This window comes from Leuciscus leuciscus (genome assembly GCF_965113295.1).
Source record: "Leuciscus leuciscus genome assembly, chromosome: 19".
NCBI lineage: Eukaryota > Metazoa > Chordata > Actinopteri > Cypriniformes > Leuciscidae > Leuciscus > Leuciscus leuciscus.
Window position 1 is genome coordinate 26,922,397 of NC_138743.1, and position 20,283 is coordinate 26,942,679.

The window sequence follows — 20,283 nt, forward strand, 5'->3', positions numbered from 1 at the left end:
CCTGAAGGTAGTGAGGGATTGTTTGGGCTGTTTTTAGGTTAGCTCTTCATGACTACTGACATCTTTTACTGTCAACAGCTGTTCACAGCTGGAGGTTTTGGAGAAACAAGTCCAATAAAGTAATGTACTGTACCTCAGCTTCTTCTAGCTGAAGAGTCATATGTGCAATGCTGAGTTGGGCCGGTCGGTAACGGCATCTGAAAACCTGCAGGACAGTCCATGCCAAACTGTTCTCAGACTCTGAGAGTAATGAGTTCCGAAACCAGGAATCCTTCCATGGTCTAGTTTCCTGTAAAAAAAGAAAAGTATTAAAATTTGAAACCAAAGTGAGAAATTTTAAACGCAGACAGAGAAAATGGTACAGCTCAAAGCAGCACAGAGCAAAGGAAATCCATCCTTCCTGTGCAATTTCCTCCCAGCCTTGAGGGAATATAGGGTCTTCAAGTCAAAGACCAAAACGAGTTGATTAACTGATAACAGTCAGTTATATTTGAGAAAAAAGTATTTCTTGGTTTCACCTTAACAGAAAGCTATCTTTTTCCTGAATTCCTTTTCTGTTATAAGCCCAAAAGTTGAATGCACCAAAGTTTCTTAAGTTCTTCAAGTTGTTCCTTAAACAATTTAGAACAAAACCATAATGTGTTCATATACGTACCTCAGAACTGTGACTGGTCACCAGAGGTGGCTGAATATTAGTGATGGTGTTCAGTAAAGTGGCCCACACATGTGTCCCTGTAGGCTGCTCCGCATGGCTCGTTTTATCCTCGCCGGTTACTCCTGATCCTCTGTTTTCGGATGATTTGTTCCTGGTAGATGAATCTGAATTGGCTCTGTGCATTTCTTCATACTACAATAAGGAAAAAGTATCATAGTTCATATTTCAGGGCAAAAGTTCTCCACAACACCGCTTACACCTGCTGTCAGAGCTCGTTTAAAAGTTCTGTTCTAAATTCCTTAAGTCACAGTTTCAGAAAAACTAGGAATGCTGCCCCATTGGGAACTGAGTATTTCCTCTAAAAGGCGTGGTGTGCCTCCAGGGCTAAAACAGACTTGAGAGAAGCAGTACTGCAAGAACTAATGCCAACAAAATGTAGTTGGTATAAGGAAGCCAAGTTCTTGCTAATTGAAATTTTTTTTTTGTAAGACAAGTATTGTAAGACAACTTCTATATGAAATCAAATAGATGAAAAAATATGCATACGTGCCACAATTTAACCATGATAAAGGGTAGAGGGCGATATCTGTTAGAATGCCAACACATGGAATAATGTATGAATGATGCAACAACATGCAAAGGTGGCCTATGGAGAATCAATCAAATGAATAATATATATATAACAAATAAAAAAAAGCATTTGTTAATGTATATTATAAAATGTATTAAATAAATATAAATACATATACCGGTAACTTTTAAGGAACAAATGCTTTTTGCCACTGCAGCTTAACAATTACACCAAAATATAAGAGGTAAGGATATAAATACCATGCATGCACAAGTAAGAAAACAACATTCACCATTGTTAAACAAACAGCTTTGAGTGCACATACAATTGCACAATGAATTCCAGCATTTCACTCAGCTAGGAATAATGATTGCACATTCAGATAATTTAAGATCTTTCAGATTATTTTTTGAAACCATGGCCATCCTACATATTCCAATAGGAGACAATACATTTAATTTTCTCAGAGTGAATTATAGAGCATTTATAATCCTTTTTCTTATCCTTTCAATGATTTTCATTATCTGATATTCTTTAACAAATGACTTCATGAAATGGTGCAAAATATAAAATGAAAGGCATAAATTGAACTTGAAAAGAAAATGTTCTGCTTGCAGTAAAAGCACTGTAGGTTCACAACTTCTGTGTTATACAGCTATTACAATTTACGTTCTTCTGAAAGCTGTTAAACAAGGTTAAAAAAAGTTTTGAATGAACACATTAAAAGTGCTTGAAAAGCATTTCATTCAGGTACTGAACATGACCACCAAGATGTGATGTCACATTTGTATAAGAACACATCCATGTGAATCTTACCTGCAAAGGGAAACTTCCATCTGAATCATCTGTCCTCTGAGCTTCAGCATGGCGGAGCTGTGACTTTGATGGCACTGCAGTAAGGTTTTGTGTAATACATTCAGCTCTCATAACAGGTGGAGCATCTGTTAGCATTGTTTCTGAGTCCTCTGTATGTGCTGAATTTACAGTCTCCATTGCGGCTAAGACCACACTATCTGTGGCTTCTCCGGCAAGTGAGATGCTAACAGTCTCAAATTGTTCATCCTTAGGTTCAGTTTGTAGAAGATTCAAGGTCTCTGGCTGCACAGTGTCCACAACCTTTGTTAGTTTGTCTTCTGTGCTCAATGGCTTTGCATTATTTGGGTGACTATAGTCTGAAGACACAGTCAGTGAAGTATCTGTGATGTCCAGCAGCCTGACCTCAGAAGTTTGAAGGTTTTCTGAGTCAGTTTTATTTTTTTGTTCCGATCTAGATGTCTTCAGCATTCTACTACTGATATTGCTTGCTTGTTTCACACCAGCTGATTTCCTGTTCTTCTTCCCACCTTTAGCAACATTTGGAGGCTTTTTAAGTGTGTTTGCTTCATTTGAGGGCTCTGCAAATTTGTTTTTCTCATCCTCATCATGAATCTCCAACATTGTGACATCCTGCTGATGAACTACAGAGCCCGAATCGTTGCCTTCTCCAGTTTGGAAATCCATTTGGCTTGATGTTTCTGCTTCTATGATTTCATGTTGCTTCTCTTTTTCACCTTTTTGAATGTCAATCTCCATGATCTCATGGGTTTTGGGCTGGATTACTTCCTTCTGTCCTGGCTGTAGCTCAGAACTACATGATTTCACATTGTCCTTCTCTGAAAGGCCTCCTTTAGCCTCTTGGCCTTCAGGTTTCCTCTGTTGATTTTTTACCTCTGTCTGGGAGAATTTATCTGTGGACGAATCTTGAGGGCCCGATACATTTTCACCAGACAGAAACTGACACCTGTCTGATGATAATGTAGGAGAATCAACATCAAGGATGATGGTAAATACTTTCTTTGCATTTCCAGAGCTTGCATGATGGTGCTCTGGGTATGAAACCATTGGGACAAATGCTTGAGTAGATGAGTCCTTCTCAGGTTTAGGCCTGGAATCAAGGTCTGGAGTAGAATGGGTGGGTTCAACATTATCAGTGTAACGGTTTTCATTAAACTGCACTTCTGATGTGGAATGAAAATGAAAAGGCTCATCAGAAAAGCATATTACAGCATGTTTTTCATCTACAGCTACATCAACATTTGGTTTGGCTTCCAAGAGTTTCAAATCATCCTCTGATCTCTCTATGTTCCTATCATGAACAACTGAAACAGTATCCCATTTAGTTGTAGAAGCTGGGATAGCTTGTGCCACTGGGCTCTGGTTGGGTTTGGTAAGATCAGAGTCCAGCACTATGGTAAAGACTGGCTTTTGGCTTCCACAAGATGAGCCATGAGAGGGTTCACTGTCATCTTCTCTTATTACAGATCCAGTTTCACCCCTCTCTTCAGATCTAGACATGGACTGCTGATCATCTGTGTCATGGCCTGGTGGGAGGTTCACAACATCTGCAGTTGCCTGTTGTGTTGAGAAAGATAAACATGATGTGTACTCTGTTCCACTGACTTCCTTTGTGGGCATCTTTACATTCATAAGACACAAGTCATCCACTACATTGGCTCTGGCAACCTGTAAAACAAGGAAACTAACTACTATGACTCAAAAACACATCATAATTCAGCAATATACAGTACTATAGGTGTTTTTTCAATCCCTGGGCATTTTTTAATAATCTATAAAGAATACTGCATCCTTCGATCAGCCCTGTTTTCAATAGTCTAAATCAAGAAAGTTCTACACTGGTCTCAGAAGATCTTTCAATTCAGTGCTATAGAAGAAGAAAACCATACATGTTTGTACTGACACGAGGGTGCGTAAACGATGACAGAAATGTTCCTTTTACGCAGAACTATCCTTTTAAGACATGATTTACACTACCATTACAAAGTTTTGGCTCAAAAATGAAATACTTTTAATTATTTAATTAAGAATATATATATATATATTAGCAAGAAGACATTGAACTGATCAAAAGTGACAGTAAAAACATTAATATTGTTACAAAAGATTTATATTTCAAATAAATTGTTCTTTTGAACTTTCTATTTATTAAATAATCCTGAAAACAAGTATAAGTTTTACACAAAAATGTTAAGCATTTAATCAGTTTTTAGTATTTATAGTAATAATAAAAATATTTCTTGAACACCAAATCTGCATATTGGAATGATTTCTGAAGGATCATGTGACACTGAAGACTGGAGTAATGATGCTGAAAATTCAGCTCTGCCATCACAGGAATATATTATATCTTAAAAAAAATATTAAAATAGAAAACAGTCATCTGAAATTGTAATAATTACTTTTGAACTGTTTTGATCAAATACATGCAGCCTTGATGAGCATAACAGTTTTTAAACTATCACAATAATGCTGATAACGCAGTCTAAAGATAAGCTGTGACATCAGAAAAGCAGAGCAAAACAAGGATTTTTTCAAAACAAAGTAAAAAACAAGCACTTAAAAGCAATGAGGTGGCATCCAACATTAATGGCCTAGAGTCAGTACAGAGCGGGCACTCCATTTAGAAGGCTTTAGCTAGAACACACTGATTCTGTGCCCACACCACAGTAGTACACTCAATGACTGCACTCCTGCTGACCCCAAAGCCAGACCCACAAAGAAAAACAAAACAAATGTACGCCTGTCAAGGAATAATCACAGGCATATTTTCCTCTTTAAATAAGTTCTGTCACCATTTACTCATCCTCATGTCTTTCCAAACTTGTATAACTTTCTTTGTTCTGCAGAGCACAAAAAGATATTTTGAAAAATGAGTTTTTTGTACATACAATGAAAGTCAATGGGGTCCAATTTTTTGCCAATGCTTTTTTGGAGCATACTTGCATTCATTGTATTGACAAAAAAGTTGAAACATTCTTCAAAATATCTTCTTTTGTTTTCTGCAGAAGAAAGATATTCATACAGGTTTGGGACGATATAATAAGGCAACTAAGCTAAACTATAATTATACTCGAAAAGAAATATACCATAACTGATTGTGACTGTTTTCAAAAAATTCCTGTGCAAAAGTGACATAACACTAACCTGAACTGAATGGAGTTCCTCTGTGGATACTCCAGGCTGCTGAGGCTCATTGCATTGTACAGAGCTCTGAACTGGATCAGAGTCCCCTTCCCAAGTCCTCAGGGCTGATGCCTTTCCAAACAGAGTCTGGAGGTCCTGGGAGACAGCAGCCTGACCCTCTGGAGTACAGCTTGTCTGCAGGACTTCCGGCAGTTTCTCAACCTCCAGAAGGTTTCTTTCCACTTGCTCTACGGCCTACCAAGAATCCACCAAGTTAGTCTTATTACATTAGATGCCTGGATTATTACTAATCAAAAAAAAATAAAATAAAAAAATAATATATATTCATAGTCTGTGAGTTATGTTGCTGACTAAATTGCTGACTATTTTTTTTTTTTGTCAAAAATAAAATCAAGCAAAGAGAAATCAAGTCTCTGTAGCCCAGATAATTTCAGCTGTTCAAAAATAACTTTCCTTTAGTGCGTCAGATGTTCCTTTTACTATATGACAAACTGAAATGGAATTTGAATTGCTGTTAACAGTCAGTCAATAACTCTTACTACAGTAGTTACTAAGAAACAAAGTTCTCAAAACTAAAAATGTTCTCAAAACTGCTTTGTATTTCATTTCAGGCCACTTTAAAGACGCAGACCCTTAGAGAACAAACAGACGAAGGACAAGAAAATTACCTGTACAGCTGTGAGTCTCTCCTCAAGTTTGACCTGTTTGTTCTCATCCTCAGAAATCTTAAATTCCCCCTTGAGATACAGCTCACTGGCCCAGCTGCAGGCCTGCTCTTTGAAGTCCTTAAACTCAAGAACTTCAACTTCATATTGTGCCTTCCCTCCATGCTTCTGTTCCTCTGTTTTACCATTAGATTCAGACTTTAACTCAGGCGCATTATATTCAGTTTTTTTAATCTGAGGTTTGATGTGCTTAGGGTCTTGGACCATCTGATTTTCAGGCCTGTCAGGGTTCATTGCTTGCTCTCTCTTCTCTATAACCAGCTCTCTGGCCGTGCAGATGCTTTCTTGAAGGTGAGCTCCATCTTCAGCCAGTGCCTGGAGGTTTTCTAGACCTGCAATGCTGGCCAGAAGATCTATCTGCTGTAGTAACGCATCTGCCTGCTCGGTCTCCGTTTGCAGCTGCTCCAATAAGCCCTGTCAGTTGAAAAGGTTACATTAAGGGATTAGTCCATCAAAAAAACATTATTGGGTATACTACTGATTGAAAGTTTGAACATGTCGTTCCAAACCCACAAGACTTCCGTTCATCTATGGAACACAAATGAAGATCTTTTTGATGAAATCGGAGAGATTTCTGTCCCTCCTTTGTCAGCTGTGCAACTACCACTTTAGTTTGACACTTCAAAAAGTTCAAAAAGAGATTGCAAAACTAATTCATACGAATCAAGTGGTTTAGTCCAAATTTTTTGAAGAGACACGATTGCTTTGATGAACATTACATTTTGACTTTTATTCACATAAACATTCATCAACTCATACATCAGTTGTGGTAAACGGAAGCTCAAGCATGTAACCAATGAGGTTCATTCTCATGTGTTACGTACATCTGAGCTTCCGCAAGAACCAATGAGGTTTGTTCTAGTGCATCAAGCAGGTTTGGTTGAGCTTTTCACTGATCAATGTTTATATGTGAATAAAAACCTGTGAAATTAAATGTTTTCATCATGAAAAGCGATCGTGTCTCTTTAGAAAATCTGGACTATTCATATGGATTAATATTAGAAATCTCTCAGATTTCATTAAAGGGGTCATATAATGGTACATGCACTTTTACAAGTTGATTGTACTGAAATGTGTGTTGGCAGTGCCTGTAAACAACCATCATAAAATGATCAAAATCCATCCAGTGCTTTTAAAAAAATCTTCTTATATTGAATTGGCTCTATCACTCTCTCTCCTCTCTCCACCTATAGCTGGTGTGTGGTGAGCGCACTGGCGCCGTTGTACTGTGGCTGCCGTCACATCATCCAAGTGGATGCTGCACACTGGTGGTGGTTGAGGAGAGATCCCCTGATATGATTGTAAAGCGCTTTGGGTGTAAAGTAGTACATATGAAAGCGCTATATAATTGCCTCATTCTATTCATTCTACATGTTTTCCCCTTTCTCAAATCAAGCCGTTCGATTTTGTGATGTCACAAAATCGACGCCCCTCCCACGATTGTTAATTGACAGCAGCGTTTCAACACAGACCCGCCCTCGCTCGTGAGCGAGCTGTCAATCATAGTCCGCGCGGTCATTGTTGATGCGCTGGACTCTGGAGCACTGTCTATGTTCTAATATTCCCCACGATCAACGACAATGCTTTCATGTTTGCGCGAATCATTTCACACACCAGACTGCTTTACAAACGAGGGTCAGTATAAAGCTGGTTTTGCTAAGAAGCTGCTCCTGAAAAAAGGATCGGTACCAACTATTCGTGTTCCTGCTGCACCTCCAGAAGAACTGAAGTGAGTGTAACGTTTTATTAACCTTTATATTAATCTTTATATTAATCTTTGTAAATCGCTAACACGCTTCACGATGAATGCGGCTGTTTACACTCAGGGTACATTACGGCATGTTTTCTATGTACAACGTTCTCAATATAATTCATAATCCCACGTTTATAATGAACAACGCGTTATGGTTATTGTGTTACAAACGATGTACGCACAGAACAGAGGGGCGGGGTGACCAAAGCTCATTATCATTTAAAGACACCTACACTTAAACAGCGTGCTGAAAACAGAGCTGTTTTTGACCAGGGAAAATTAGTGTTTTCTTACAATACTAATGAGAATTTTTAATTAAAGTATATTGCAAACTTTTAATTTAGACCCTAAAGAATCATATTAGCTTGTACAAAAATGGCATTATATGACCCCTTTAAGAATATCTTCATTTGTGTTCCGTAGATGAATGAAAGTCTAATTTTCAATTTGAACTAAACCTATAACATGTTTACTGGCACAAGTCAACCTGTCACTCACAGCAATTGCAAAACACAACCATCCAATGGTCCAATCAATTCCCCATGGACAAAATCCTAAATTTTTAATAATTAAATAATTTTCTTATTCAAGAAGGGTTTTCACTTGGATATACATCACAATAGGGAAGAAAAGACTATCACAACTTCCATTTCATGTAGATTTTAAAATTTAAATGTTCACCTGGATGATGTTGAGGGCATGTGGGCTTTCAGGTGTGGTCAGTGTGCTCAGAGCATTTGTAATAGTTTGGACGGAGGACAGGTGATCTGCGATCTCAGAAGCCACCTGGCCTTTGGCAGCAACCAGTTGTCTGAAAACATCACTGGTCTCAGAAAAGAGCTCCATCACCTCTGCCATCTTCTTCCTCAGCTGGCTCTCAATCACCTAAAAATGAACAAGTGAATTTGATGAAATATGATGATGAGCTAGGCTGTTTAATACATGTGATTTACCAATAGAACATGACAGATTACAGCATTCTTTAATAAAAATGTCATTAAGTGAATAAATTAGCATCGTGAAAAGATCCTGGTCTGTCCAAAAATCACCTGCAGCTCCAGTGGGAACTCATGACTCTGCAGCAGCTCCTGGATCTCTGAAGATCTGCGATGGAAATGTTCAATGTTCTCCTCTTGAACCCTCAGCTCATCCTGTGCAAAATATAAATATAATATAAATATAAAACATCACAAAAGGAAGAGATGTATTAAAAAAAATACACAACTGTTCAAATGTTTGGGGGCGGTAATTTTTTTTTTATGTTTTTTGAAAAAAAAAGTATTTTATGCTCACTAAGGCACTTAATGTTCACTTGATGACAAGTTATAAGATATAATGATTCTTATTTTGTTCCATTTTTGACGGATTCATCTCAAGTAATATCCAAAATGTTCAAATTCTGAAATAAGTGTATCTGAAAGTTATACCTAAAATTGTCATCTGACAAAGGTTTTACCTGCATTGCAGATACATCAAGTTCCGTATGAAAGGGGTGTGACTGAGCAAGTGTCATCAGCTTTTGGGTGCTCCAGCCCTCTACCTCTCCAGCCAATAGGAGTAATTTTTCCCAAAGAGAAAACCCAGCTTGAAGGTTGTCCAGATGACAGTCTGTCTTCTCAGTGACCTGAAATAAGTAACATTTTGAAATTTGTAACAGGTTAATGTAAACACAGAATATTATTAGAGATAAAGAGAGAGGACATAAGGAGAGATGACTCCTGCGAGGACTTCATTTGAAGCAAACTCTGAATCAACATGCACCAATGCAAAATGTTCTATATATTGTAATCATTATGTTCACAGCTTGTAATAATTACTTCAATTAGTGCATTGATTTTGCCTAAAACGTATATATGATGTTAGCTAACTGAGTGATTTGTATATGTACTGTACATTCTGAAATACATTACTTGGACAGTCACCTCTGATAACAGATAACTCTAAGGCCCTTTTCACACCTGTATTAACATGCATTTTGGACGATTGGATCACAAGTGGACAGGTGTAAGTGGGGTCTAAATAGTTTTGAGCTTGTCCATTTTCGACCACTTCCCGAGGTAGTCGAAAACGCATTTCGACCGTATTGCTTTCGTAGTGTAAACGTTCATGTGGTTGAATGCGTTCGAACAGCCACAAAAGACCGCCTACTCTCCACCTACTGACCTAATGCCTAAACAAAAGTACCAAAAAGTACCAAGCTCAATGTTCTCTCACCATTCCTTATTTCTAGCACACACTCACAGCGTTCGGCGTGGTCTTGCAGCTGTCAGAGCAGAAATGAAAGCTGCTGTTCTCAGTCAGAGTGTTTTCCAGTCGTCTACAGGCGCGTTCATATGTGAATTGCTCATTAGAGCGAAAGATTTGAAAAAACCCATACATTTACCTGCCCCACAGACCCTCCCCTCAAAGAAATCAGGACAGAAGTGACGGATTAAAACACCAGGTGTAAACAGGTATGTGTCTGCTTCGTCTACTTGTGATCCAATCAACCAAAACTCATCTTAATACCAGGCGTAAACAGGGCCTAAATTGTAATGTAGACACATGCATTTTCTGTAAAGCTGCTTTGAAACAATATGTATTGTGAAATTCACTATACAAATAAATGTGAACTGAAATTAATTGAATATATATATATACTATAGCAATGCTATAGCATTACTGAGGGCACTTACATCAAGCCAGCGGTCCATGAGGGTGTCAGCCTCACTCTCAAATGGGGCATCTACACAATCAGGGATCTTTCTCATCAGAGACTGAAGCTGTCTGCACACAGCCCTGAACTCCTCCACCCCGTCCCCAAGACCACTGAGATCTGACTTAATACTGGTCACCTGGACACACACACAAAATATATAAATTCATTTATACTACTAAATTCAACTAAATTATGTAGTTAATACTGCCATCTGCTGTCCACTAAGAAAGGAAGCCCTATACCCAGGATTTTCCAAAAGCCCTGTACCTTGCTGATCAGGAGCTGTAGGTTGTCTTTTCCCATGTAATAGGCCTGATCACCGATAGTCTGCTCTGCTCTCTGTAAAGTGCTGCCCAATTGATTTCGGCAGCTCTGGAACTTCTTAAGTAGTTCAGTCAGAGAGACACATTGCTCAAGACTGAAATAGAAGCATGAAACAAATGTGTCCAGTTAGCAATATGTGCTGTCTAATTCCATCAGCGTTAACAGCATTTAACAAATAGCTTTCCTATAATCACAGGCATTTCTCGCCACCTTTCTGTGACTGCTCTGTGTGCGCTTTCCCATTCCGCCTGCAGCTCGCTGAGGCCTGTGTCTGAGGTGCTTGTCTCTGCACATGTATCTCTCAGATCCTGAATCTCTGAGCGTAGTGCAACCAGTTTACTCTCCATGTCTGTCAGGAAGCGCAACCTGAAAAAGAGAGAGACACTAGTGAGACTGAGACGTATCATCTACTTTATTGTAATAAATTGATGTATAAGAGAGAAATAATTTTTACAAAAATCTCAGAAGTCATTTCACATTTTTAAAAGAAAACTCTCTGAAACAGATCAAGTGCAGGTGTTACTGTGAGAAAGAACTCACGCATCATTCACAGCATTATTTATATTTTTCTTAATTGTCTTCATGTCTATATATATATATATATATATATATATATATATATATCATGGTGATAGTTTATTTCAATTATATTGTAGATCATTTTAATATAGTATATTATAATTAACATAACTAGGACCTTGTTTTATTATTTGAGTATAAACTATGCTTTAAAATATTTTATGAAAAACAAAGAAAAAAGAAGTCCTAAAAACATAACTCCTTGTTTAACAAAATTTTATTAAATATGATTGAAAATATGATATGAAATGATTACTTTAGAAATTTTGTGTAAAACAAAGAAAAAAAAAGCAGTACTGTTTTATTTTATTTTATTGCATTTTATTTTATATTGTATATTGCAGATGTTATTTTATTTAACATGACTAGCACCTTTTTAAATTTAACTTAATTTAATAATTTTCACAATCTTGTATACAAGTATGCAAAACATGAAAGAATAAAAATCAGAGAAACAGTCAAATTTTGAAGTATGTTCACCTGTGCTGTAGTGCAGGAAGTGTGGGCTCCTTCAGCCCGTGTCTTTCCAGTGCCGCCAGTACCTCCCTCAGGGCGACCAGCAGGCCCATCCTCTTCCTACCAAACACTCTCTGCTCTCCCTTTTTTCTTCCTTTCCCACCTCTGTCAGGTCGCCTCGGCCCTACAGCCATTTTAGTCTCAACTTCTTCTGCATGCAGAGCCAAAGATGACACCATCTCATGACAGCTACCTGGTTTATCATTCAAAGTTACTCCCATACCGGCATCATCTAGCAGTCGGTCTAGCTGAACCGATTCCTCCCTGGCCTGTTGAAGGCTTTGCTGGATGGAGACTAAGCTGTAGCTGCGGTCTGAAGTGCTGTGAGCTGTAGTAAGGTTGTCATTCACCTGGTGGAGTTGGAAAAGGAGGTTCTCGAGGGCCACAAGGGCCGATTCACTCTTTCTCAGACACTGTCTTTGGTTCTCAAGGCATTTCGTGCGGTCGTGGAGAGTTTGCTGCAGGGGTAGACGGGCTTGGAGCTCAATGTGACTCAGCTCAGCGTCGTCACTAACTGAACCATCACTCTTAAGCAGAAACAGCTCTTTTTCAATACTTTCATCTAGACGCTGAACAAATAACAATGAGGTCACAATGAGTTTGAAAAAGCAAATTTACAATCAATCAATGTTAAGCACATTACACAAAGATTTCAAATGTCCTATTTTCTTAGGAAAGTCTAGCATTTTTTAAATCTTCCACGTTATGATGTGTACAGTAGATGTTCTACAGTACATAACGCCAAATAAAATAAGGGCATCTAAATGAAAGGATCTAAAATACACAACTACCTCTGAAAAATATATGCCAGCTGGAGGTGAGAGAAACATTTAGATATACAAGTGTCTAGAAGCATGAAAATTAATTTGTACCTTTAGGTCTTCATGTAGATTTCTGGCATCAGCAACTGCAAAGTCTCTAATATTCAGAGGTTTCTGACTGATCAGTTTGAGCTGATCAGAAATCAGTCTGATCTGTATGTCAGTTGACTCCAGCAGCTTTACTGCAGTTTCAAGGGACTTCACCCTGAACAATATATAAAATAACATTATTATTGTGCCACTTATGGCTAACAGTATCTCTGTTTCACAACCTAGTGAGCTCCCTTGCAGTATCCCAATAGCCCAATGTCCTCATAAGTGACAGATTTGGACCTGCTTTACATAGACAACAGCTCTGTAAGCCAGACAAATAGAGCACATGAGAGACCTGACAAATTATTTCAATAAATATTTATTATTTTTATTTACTGTAAACTATTTTTAATAATGCTTTTCAGAAATGAATGACAAATGTTGACAAAACTGTTTTCAACATAGATAATGATAAGAAATGTTTCTTGAGCACCAAATCAGCATGTCAGAATGATTTCCGTAGGATCATGTGACACTATAGACTGTAATGACTGAAGAAAATTCAGCTTTATCACAAGAATAAATTACATTAAAATATATTAAAATAGAAAACAGTTATTTTGAATTGTAGAATCAAATTGAACAAATAAATGCAGCCTTGGTTAGTGTAAGAAACTTCTTTCAAAAACATTTAACAAACCTTACCCCAAACTTTTGAACTGTAGTCTATGAGCCAGATTTACTAACAGCTTGGGCCAGAACAAACCCTCTTTTGGCATTAAAAAACTACTGCCAGGATTTACTAAAGACACGCAGTGAACAATTAGCACTGAAAAGCCATGTACACAGTTGTTGCGGCTGACCTTGCATATTGCATTATGTATTTGTAGGAGTTTCCCTTTCAGACGCAAGATGTATGGGAGGAGAGTATTTAAAGGAATCATGCAAGGTGATTTACTAAGGTTTGACCTCAATTTACTGGCATTTGCGCCATTAATTACCGCCCCCAAAAAAGCATGTCTTAAACCTAATTTGTACTGCTCTGGGTAAATTGTGTTGGTCACTATGGAAATTATCCGGCTGCATCTGTGTTCTTTAATTTGCGCGTCGTCAGTAGATCAAGCGCACAACTTTCCACTCCCATCGGCACATTTATGGGATTGCGCTCTCGCTAATTTTCCCTGTTTAGTAAATCTGGCAATTAGAGTGATGCCTTAGAATTTGGACAAAAGAACAAATCTTAACAGGCAGCATTATTTAGTGGTTAACTTTGAAACAAATCTAAACAGACTTCATAATGCAAAGCATCTGTAGGCAGCTCACCGGATTTTGAAAGAAACCATGTACATATGTCTTACCTGGCCTGAATGCACATCTGTTGTCCCCTCCACTGTTGAATGAGCTGAGCTCTCTCCTGCTCCATGTTACAGCCATCCTCCATGTGCTGAGAGCTCTGGGAATACTGAAGCTCAAACTCACACCACAGACCCTCCGTCTGGTCCTTCAGAGCCTAAATGAGCACACAGCCATTTGTATACAAAATGCACCCTGAATGCAGGAGAGTGGTGCGTGAGACTTACCAGTAGGTGCTTGAGTTGACTTCTCAGTGAGTCAGCAGAGACACTGGTGCTGCTGCCGGGGCTGATGGGAAACTCTGATTCCAGCAGCTGATTGTTGTTAAGCAACTTCTGATGGAGGACTGACTGTGCAGCACAGTAACTAGAAAAAAGAGAAAAGAAAAGAAAACAGTCCCAACTATAACATATGCATATATGGTTAATTCAGCTACAAACTTGTACTCATGTTTAGGTTTTAGGTATTAGCTTTCACTACAAACATTATAATAATTGCATTGGATGGCTGTTGTTTTCAGGTTTATCTGTGTATATTGTATCTGTCCCTATTCAAAAAAAACAAATAAATAAATATAAAATGCTTGTAAAGATCTTTTTTTATATATATATATATATATATATATATATATATATATATATATATATATATATATATAAATAATGTGTTATTTATATTAAAAATATTTTTAATTTATTTATTTACTTATTTCATTAAGTAATCATAATGAGCATTTTAAAATGTAGCAACATATAAGCTACATATAGGGTCCTAAGCCATTTCCATTTCCAAATATATATACTTCTTTAAACAACTTTAAGGCAGAGACTTGCATCAAAAGGGCTTACCTGCTCTTAGATTCAGTAACCCTCTCTTCCTGTGCTGAACAGGGGTGGATGATGGTTCTCTCTGGTATCTGTTTAATCTCCACAATGTTGGTCTGAACAACAGCCTGAGAGAGAACGACCACAGCGTCATTACAAGTAGGGTCAAACTACCCCAGAACAAGCAAATACACTCTTCAGCAGCCCTAACCAATCTCAGCAGATTAACTCCTCTGAGCTGTCCATGTGCTTAAGAAGGTCGACAACATCCAATCAGAGCTGAGAAGTTCTCACAAGGTTTAGCTCCATGTTTGGCTACAAGCAAACTCTCGACCATGCCAAGAAAACGTGCCATGTTAACACCAGGCAGATATAACGCTAAAACAGATGCTTTAGTTTTTATTAGTGTAAAGTCATGTTGGTTTGAGTGACTGAGAAGAAAAAAAATACTTAAAAAAAAATACTGCACTGATCAAAAAGAGATAAAACAGTCATGTCGCGCACACACAGACATGCAACACATGAGCACGTGTACCTGTGAGTGGACGAGGCTTAGGTCATCTAGCAGTAAAGTCTCTCCCAGCAGGACACAATCCTTGACTGCTCCCCCCCTGCTGAGAACACACATGCACGTGTTCACTTAGCAGACTTTTATATAAAGCTAATTAGAATTATAGTTTATATACATACTATGACTAAATACTTGCAGTACACAAACATAGAAATACTTAAGAGCCCACATTGGTTAGTGTAGTCTGGCTATAAGAAAGGCCAGAGTTTAAGAGGCAGGTCTTAGAACAATAAAATTTGCATTAAATTTAGAAAGTCTTTTTTTCTAAAGCATACAGTATACTGTACTAGAAAATATATTATTAATATAATATGGTGACATATAAAACATTTCAGTATATAAAACCAAAATTTGCCCTCCATTTCTCACCTGTCTTGGCATGGTGCCAAGTCACTTGTAGAGTCTGTGTGGTGCTGAATGCTCTCCACTCTCTTTGTGTCTGTCCTCAAGTGGGCAGTGCTGAGAAGAACACTCTCTGCAGGCTGCAGACTCTCTTTAATTCTTCTCAAGGCATCCAGATGCACTGAACGCTCAGATGCTTTGGCACATTCCTAAGATTTGAACCCAGATCCTTCATTAATTAACTACTTCCAAATTCTTCCAGAATAATGGTATAATATATAATGATGATATATAAAAATGTACAATAAAATGATATAATAAAATTTATTTTTGATCTATACAGATGGATTATAACGATAAATATAATATTATGAGTTAATATTCTAGTATCAGATCTAGATCAGATCAAAGGAGTCCTCTTTGTGGTGCATTTATAATGGCCACTTCGAAAGAGTTCTGAAAAGGCTTGCTAACTTGACTAACCTGGTTAAAGAGCAAAGCAGGCAAAATGTGATTATACAGCTGAAAGGAAAACATGTAACTGTCTATATCAACCTGTCCAAACATGCATGCAGTCAATAAATGATCCATTTTACAACAAATCAATCCTTGATGATTGAACCATTATAAAATGAGAAAGGTTTTAAAAAATATATATACTGAATAAGGTTTAATAACTCATTTGGATTTAATGCAGTTATGCTCACATGCAGAGGCATGTAGATTAAGGCATGTGTTAGCTGCATGCACAGTATTATACTGCTTAAATAACATACACGAAGTATAGTTCATATTTATAGTAGTTCAATCAAAGGGATGTTGATTTAATCAATTATGCTGGGACAAGGTCACATAAGAGTCATGGTGGCATTGGCCACCCAGGAGAAGGGTCTGGCTGCAGACTTGCAAGTGATGTCACTGACAGAGGAGGTGCAGGTGACTGAGAGTGCAAGTCGGAAAGTGCAGGGGCAAGTCTGCAGCCAGATCCTATTGGCCACCCAGACTGCCGGCTGGTTCACCAAGTGTCAGAATATACTAATGGTTTGGAAATAAATAAACTACCCTTACCTCCCATTGGGCCCTGACTGACTGAGACAGGAGGTCCATGTCTTTGAGCTGGGCATCAGAGCAGAAATCGCCCATTCCTTTCACAGCTTCTAGAAACATCTCCAACACTGCAGGCCTCAGAAGACGTGATATTGTCTATAGAACATAAAGACAGCAGCAGACATTAAGACATGTGTGAATGTGTTTTGGCCAACCATACGTTTTATTTTTTAAGTCATTATTTGATTGAAAATAATTATTGAATTGAAAATTCACAAGATTTTGAAATGGTCTCACCTGTTTTTTCTTAGATTGTTTTTTAGATTTGTCTCTGGTACTGATTACAGTGATGACATCCTGTATGTGTTCATGCAGGTGCTGTTTGGCTTTATCCAGTCTGCTCCTGGCTAAAGCCTGAGCTCTGGCATACACCTCATTTCGTACTGGGACATGAGGAACACCTGGAGCCTCTGATGGCTGTGGAAAGCTGTGACTTTTGGCTAGAACAATTTGTCTCCGGTCTATGGTTGTCACTGAGGTCTGAGGTGTCACAAATGTTGGTGAACAAATGTGCTGTTTGATTGGCGTTCTTAGTTGAGTCACTGTAACCGGTCTATCCATACAAGTGCTTGAACAGGATAAAGGTGAGGATGGAGACTGGGTTTGTGATGGCTCATTGGGCTGGGGAAAGCTGAGGCTTCTGGTTAGAACCCGTTCTCTTTTGTGTGGGGATGCCAAAGAGGTTTGAATAGCAGAAGATTTAGGCAAAGTGCTTTGGCTAAAAGTAGCTGAAGATGTAGACTGGAGAAGTTCTGATGGTTCAATGCCACTGGTTTGTTCTAAGTCCGTAGAGATAACTTGAAGGTCTGTTGATCCAAAGTCACTGGTTTGGCTTGAGCCTGTAGAGAAAACCTGGAGAGGGACTGTTTGGCTGGAGTCTGCGGAGATAACCTGGAGAGTCCCTGACGGTCCAAAGCCACTGGTTTGGCTTGAGTCTGCAGAGGTTACCCGAGGAAGGCCTGAGGGTCCAAATCCACTGGTTTGGCTTGATTCTACAGAGATAACCTGGAGAGTCCCTGACGGTCCAAAGCCACTGGTTTGGCTTGAGCCTGCAGAGGTTACCTGAGGAAGGCCTGAGGGTCCAAAGCCACTGGTTTGGCTTGATTCTACAGAGATAACCTGGAGAGGGCCTGATGGTCCAAAGCCACTGGTTTGGCTTGAGTCTACAGAGATAACCTGGAAAGGGCCTGAGGGTCCAAAGCCCCTGGTTTGGTTTGAGTCTGCAGAGATAACCTGAAGAGGGCCTGAGGGTCCAAAGCCACTGGTTTGGCTTGATTCTACAGAGATAACCTGGAGAGGGCCTGAGGGTCCAAAGCCACTGGTTTGGCTTGATTCTACAGAGATAACCTGGAGAGGGCCTGAGGGTCCAAAGCCACTGGTTTGGCTTGAGTCTGTAGAGATAACCTGGAAAGGGCATGACGGTCCAAAGCCACTGGTTTGGCTTGATTCTACAGAGATAACCTGGAGAGGGCCTGATGATCCAAAGCCACTGGTTTGGCTTGAGTCTACAGAGATAACCTGGAGAGGGTCTGAGGGTCCAAAGCCACTGGTTTGGCTTGAGTCTGTAGAGATAACCTGGAGAGGGCCTGAGGGTCCCAAGCCACTGGTTTTGCTTGAGTCTGCAGAGATAACCTGGAGAGGGCCTGAGGGTCCAAAGCCACTGGTTTGGCTTGATTCTACAGAGATAACCTGGAGAGGGCCTGATGGTCCAAAGCCACTGGTTTGGATTGAGTCTGTAGAGATAACCTGGAGAGTCCCCGAGGGTCCAAAGCCACTGCTTTGGCTTGAGTCTACAGAGATAACCTGGAAAGGGTCTGAGGGTCCAAAGCCACTGGTTTGGCTTGACTTTACTGAGACAACTTGAAGGTTTGATGGTCCAAAGCTACTAGTTTGGCTCGAGTCTACAGAGATAAGATGAACTTCAGTCTGGGGTTTCATTTGAACCTTCCTGACAACAACAGATGAAAGCAAAGGCTGTTTTACCTCTGCTTGCTGTACTTGGTATATAGCTTTCCAATGGTCACTGGGAGATTTATCGTGAAGCTGAGGAAGAACCTGGGGATGTAAGCCACTGGTGGCTTCCAATTCTGACAGCAGCTGAGAGGAATGATGTTCTTGGTTTTGAGGTTCTACTGGGCTCTCTAGAGAAAGTTTGCTGCTTTTTGAGAATGCTTGATCCGAATTGTCTTGAAAGGTTTCAGTTTGGGATTCAAGCTGAGAATGTGCATGGACAAAAACCTTGGTAGCTGGCTGTTCACCTTCAGGCTGTCCTTCACGCTTCACTCCATGAGAACTGAGCATTTCAGTAACCTCCTAAAAGACATAGGGGAAGTTGTGAGAATTTACAACATCATGATTTTAAACATTCCCTAACTGATAGTGGTCTGCAAAGAAATGCACCTGACAGTGAGAGACAGTCCGTTTCAGTCGGTCTTGTAGGGCTGATGTGCTAAGGTAAGGCAAGGAGGATTTATTTTGCACCGATGTCACAAGCACATGAAGGTCCTCACCTTCTGTCACCACCTGTCCTTCCAATTGTAGACCTCTGGAGATCAGCGCCTGCAATGGGAATCAAAAGAGATGACAAATGTGAAATCTCTGCTTTGATCAATCAAATGAACTCAAGATTTGTTGATTCTGCTCACTTTAGTCCTGAGCTGTGGCCCCCAGTGGCCCCTATGCTGCCTTTCTTTTAGGAGCTGCCAGACCTCTTGGGCCTCTGAGCTCCAATTTTCAAGCTCAGCCAGCCTGCCTTCGAGCAGAGAGGCCGCTCTCTGGAGTCTCTTGCACACCTGATCCACCCGGTTTAAAGTTTCAAATATCTGCACAGAAACATGTCCACAGATTTGCTCAGTTCCTAGTTTAAAAAAAACTACTCTCATTACAGACACAGGGTGTTTTAAATGGATAGTTAATCCAAAATGATACATTCCGTCAATTTTTATCCGCCCTCACAATGTTCCAAATTAAGGGTGACGCAATTTACCCATCTTGACGATAACCAATATATTGCGTTAATACTACATATTAATAATGAAAATAATCAAGCACCAGTAATTATCTGGTTGACCTTCAACATAGAAGAAATCGGCATTGCACCTTTACTCTGCTTGCCACCCATCGAAAAATGAAAGAAAAAAAGACGTTGAGTCAGTGTTTTTATTTTATTTCATTTTATGAATTTTTTATTATTTACTTACAAAATTTCTATAGATATTGCGATAATATTGTTTTCCTAATTCTTTTTGCCACGATAATCATTTAGTGAAAATCCACATAAACGGACATGTACAAATGAACATGTCTGATGAACTGTTTTTTTGGAAAGACCGACTTAAAAAAATTCTTTAAAATTGTATTTGTGTGTTCAACAGGATAACTAAGGTAAAGTAAATAATTACAAAATAATTTTATTTTTGAGTGAACAATT

The 20,283-nt window shown here is 39.0% G+C and overlaps 1 protein-coding gene across 1 annotated transcript in view; it reads right to left on the reverse strand.

The window, feature by feature from the left end:
* syne2a (spectrin repeat containing, nuclear envelope 2a) overlaps nucleotides 1-20,283 on the reverse strand; it is a 109,504-nt gene that overhangs the window by 54,964 nt on the left and 34,257 nt on the right. Inside the window, exons 20-41 of the mRNA XM_082147598.1 lie at nucleotides 19,499-19,675; nucleotides 19,254-19,412; nucleotides 17,091-19,166; nucleotides 16,815-16,949; nucleotides 15,774-15,955; nucleotides 15,369-15,447; nucleotides 14,858-14,961; nucleotides 14,237-14,375; nucleotides 14,015-14,166; nucleotides 12,675-12,828; nucleotides 11,767-12,371; nucleotides 10,918-11,073; nucleotides 10,651-10,801; nucleotides 10,361-10,519; nucleotides 9,142-9,309; nucleotides 8,735-8,836; nucleotides 8,367-8,570; nucleotides 5,876-6,346; nucleotides 5,208-5,441; nucleotides 2,043-3,728; nucleotides 656-847; nucleotides 134-289 (exon numbers count right to left, since the gene is read on the reverse strand). Coding sequence (XP_082003724.1) covers nucleotides 134-289; nucleotides 656-847; nucleotides 2,043-3,728; nucleotides 5,208-5,441; nucleotides 5,876-6,346; nucleotides 8,367-8,570; nucleotides 8,735-8,836; nucleotides 9,142-9,309; nucleotides 10,361-10,519; nucleotides 10,651-10,801; nucleotides 10,918-11,073; nucleotides 11,767-12,371; nucleotides 12,675-12,828; nucleotides 14,015-14,166; nucleotides 14,237-14,375; nucleotides 14,858-14,961; nucleotides 15,369-15,447; nucleotides 15,774-15,955; nucleotides 16,815-16,949; nucleotides 17,091-19,166; nucleotides 19,254-19,412; nucleotides 19,499-19,675 — 7,641 coding nt within the window. The remainder of the gene's footprint in view (nucleotides 1-133; nucleotides 290-655; nucleotides 848-2,042; nucleotides 3,729-5,207; nucleotides 5,442-5,875; nucleotides 6,347-8,366; nucleotides 8,571-8,734; nucleotides 8,837-9,141; nucleotides 9,310-10,360; nucleotides 10,520-10,650; nucleotides 10,802-10,917; nucleotides 11,074-11,766; nucleotides 12,372-12,674; nucleotides 12,829-14,014; nucleotides 14,167-14,236; nucleotides 14,376-14,857; nucleotides 14,962-15,368; nucleotides 15,448-15,773; nucleotides 15,956-16,814; nucleotides 16,950-17,090; nucleotides 19,167-19,253; nucleotides 19,413-19,498; nucleotides 19,676-20,283) is intronic.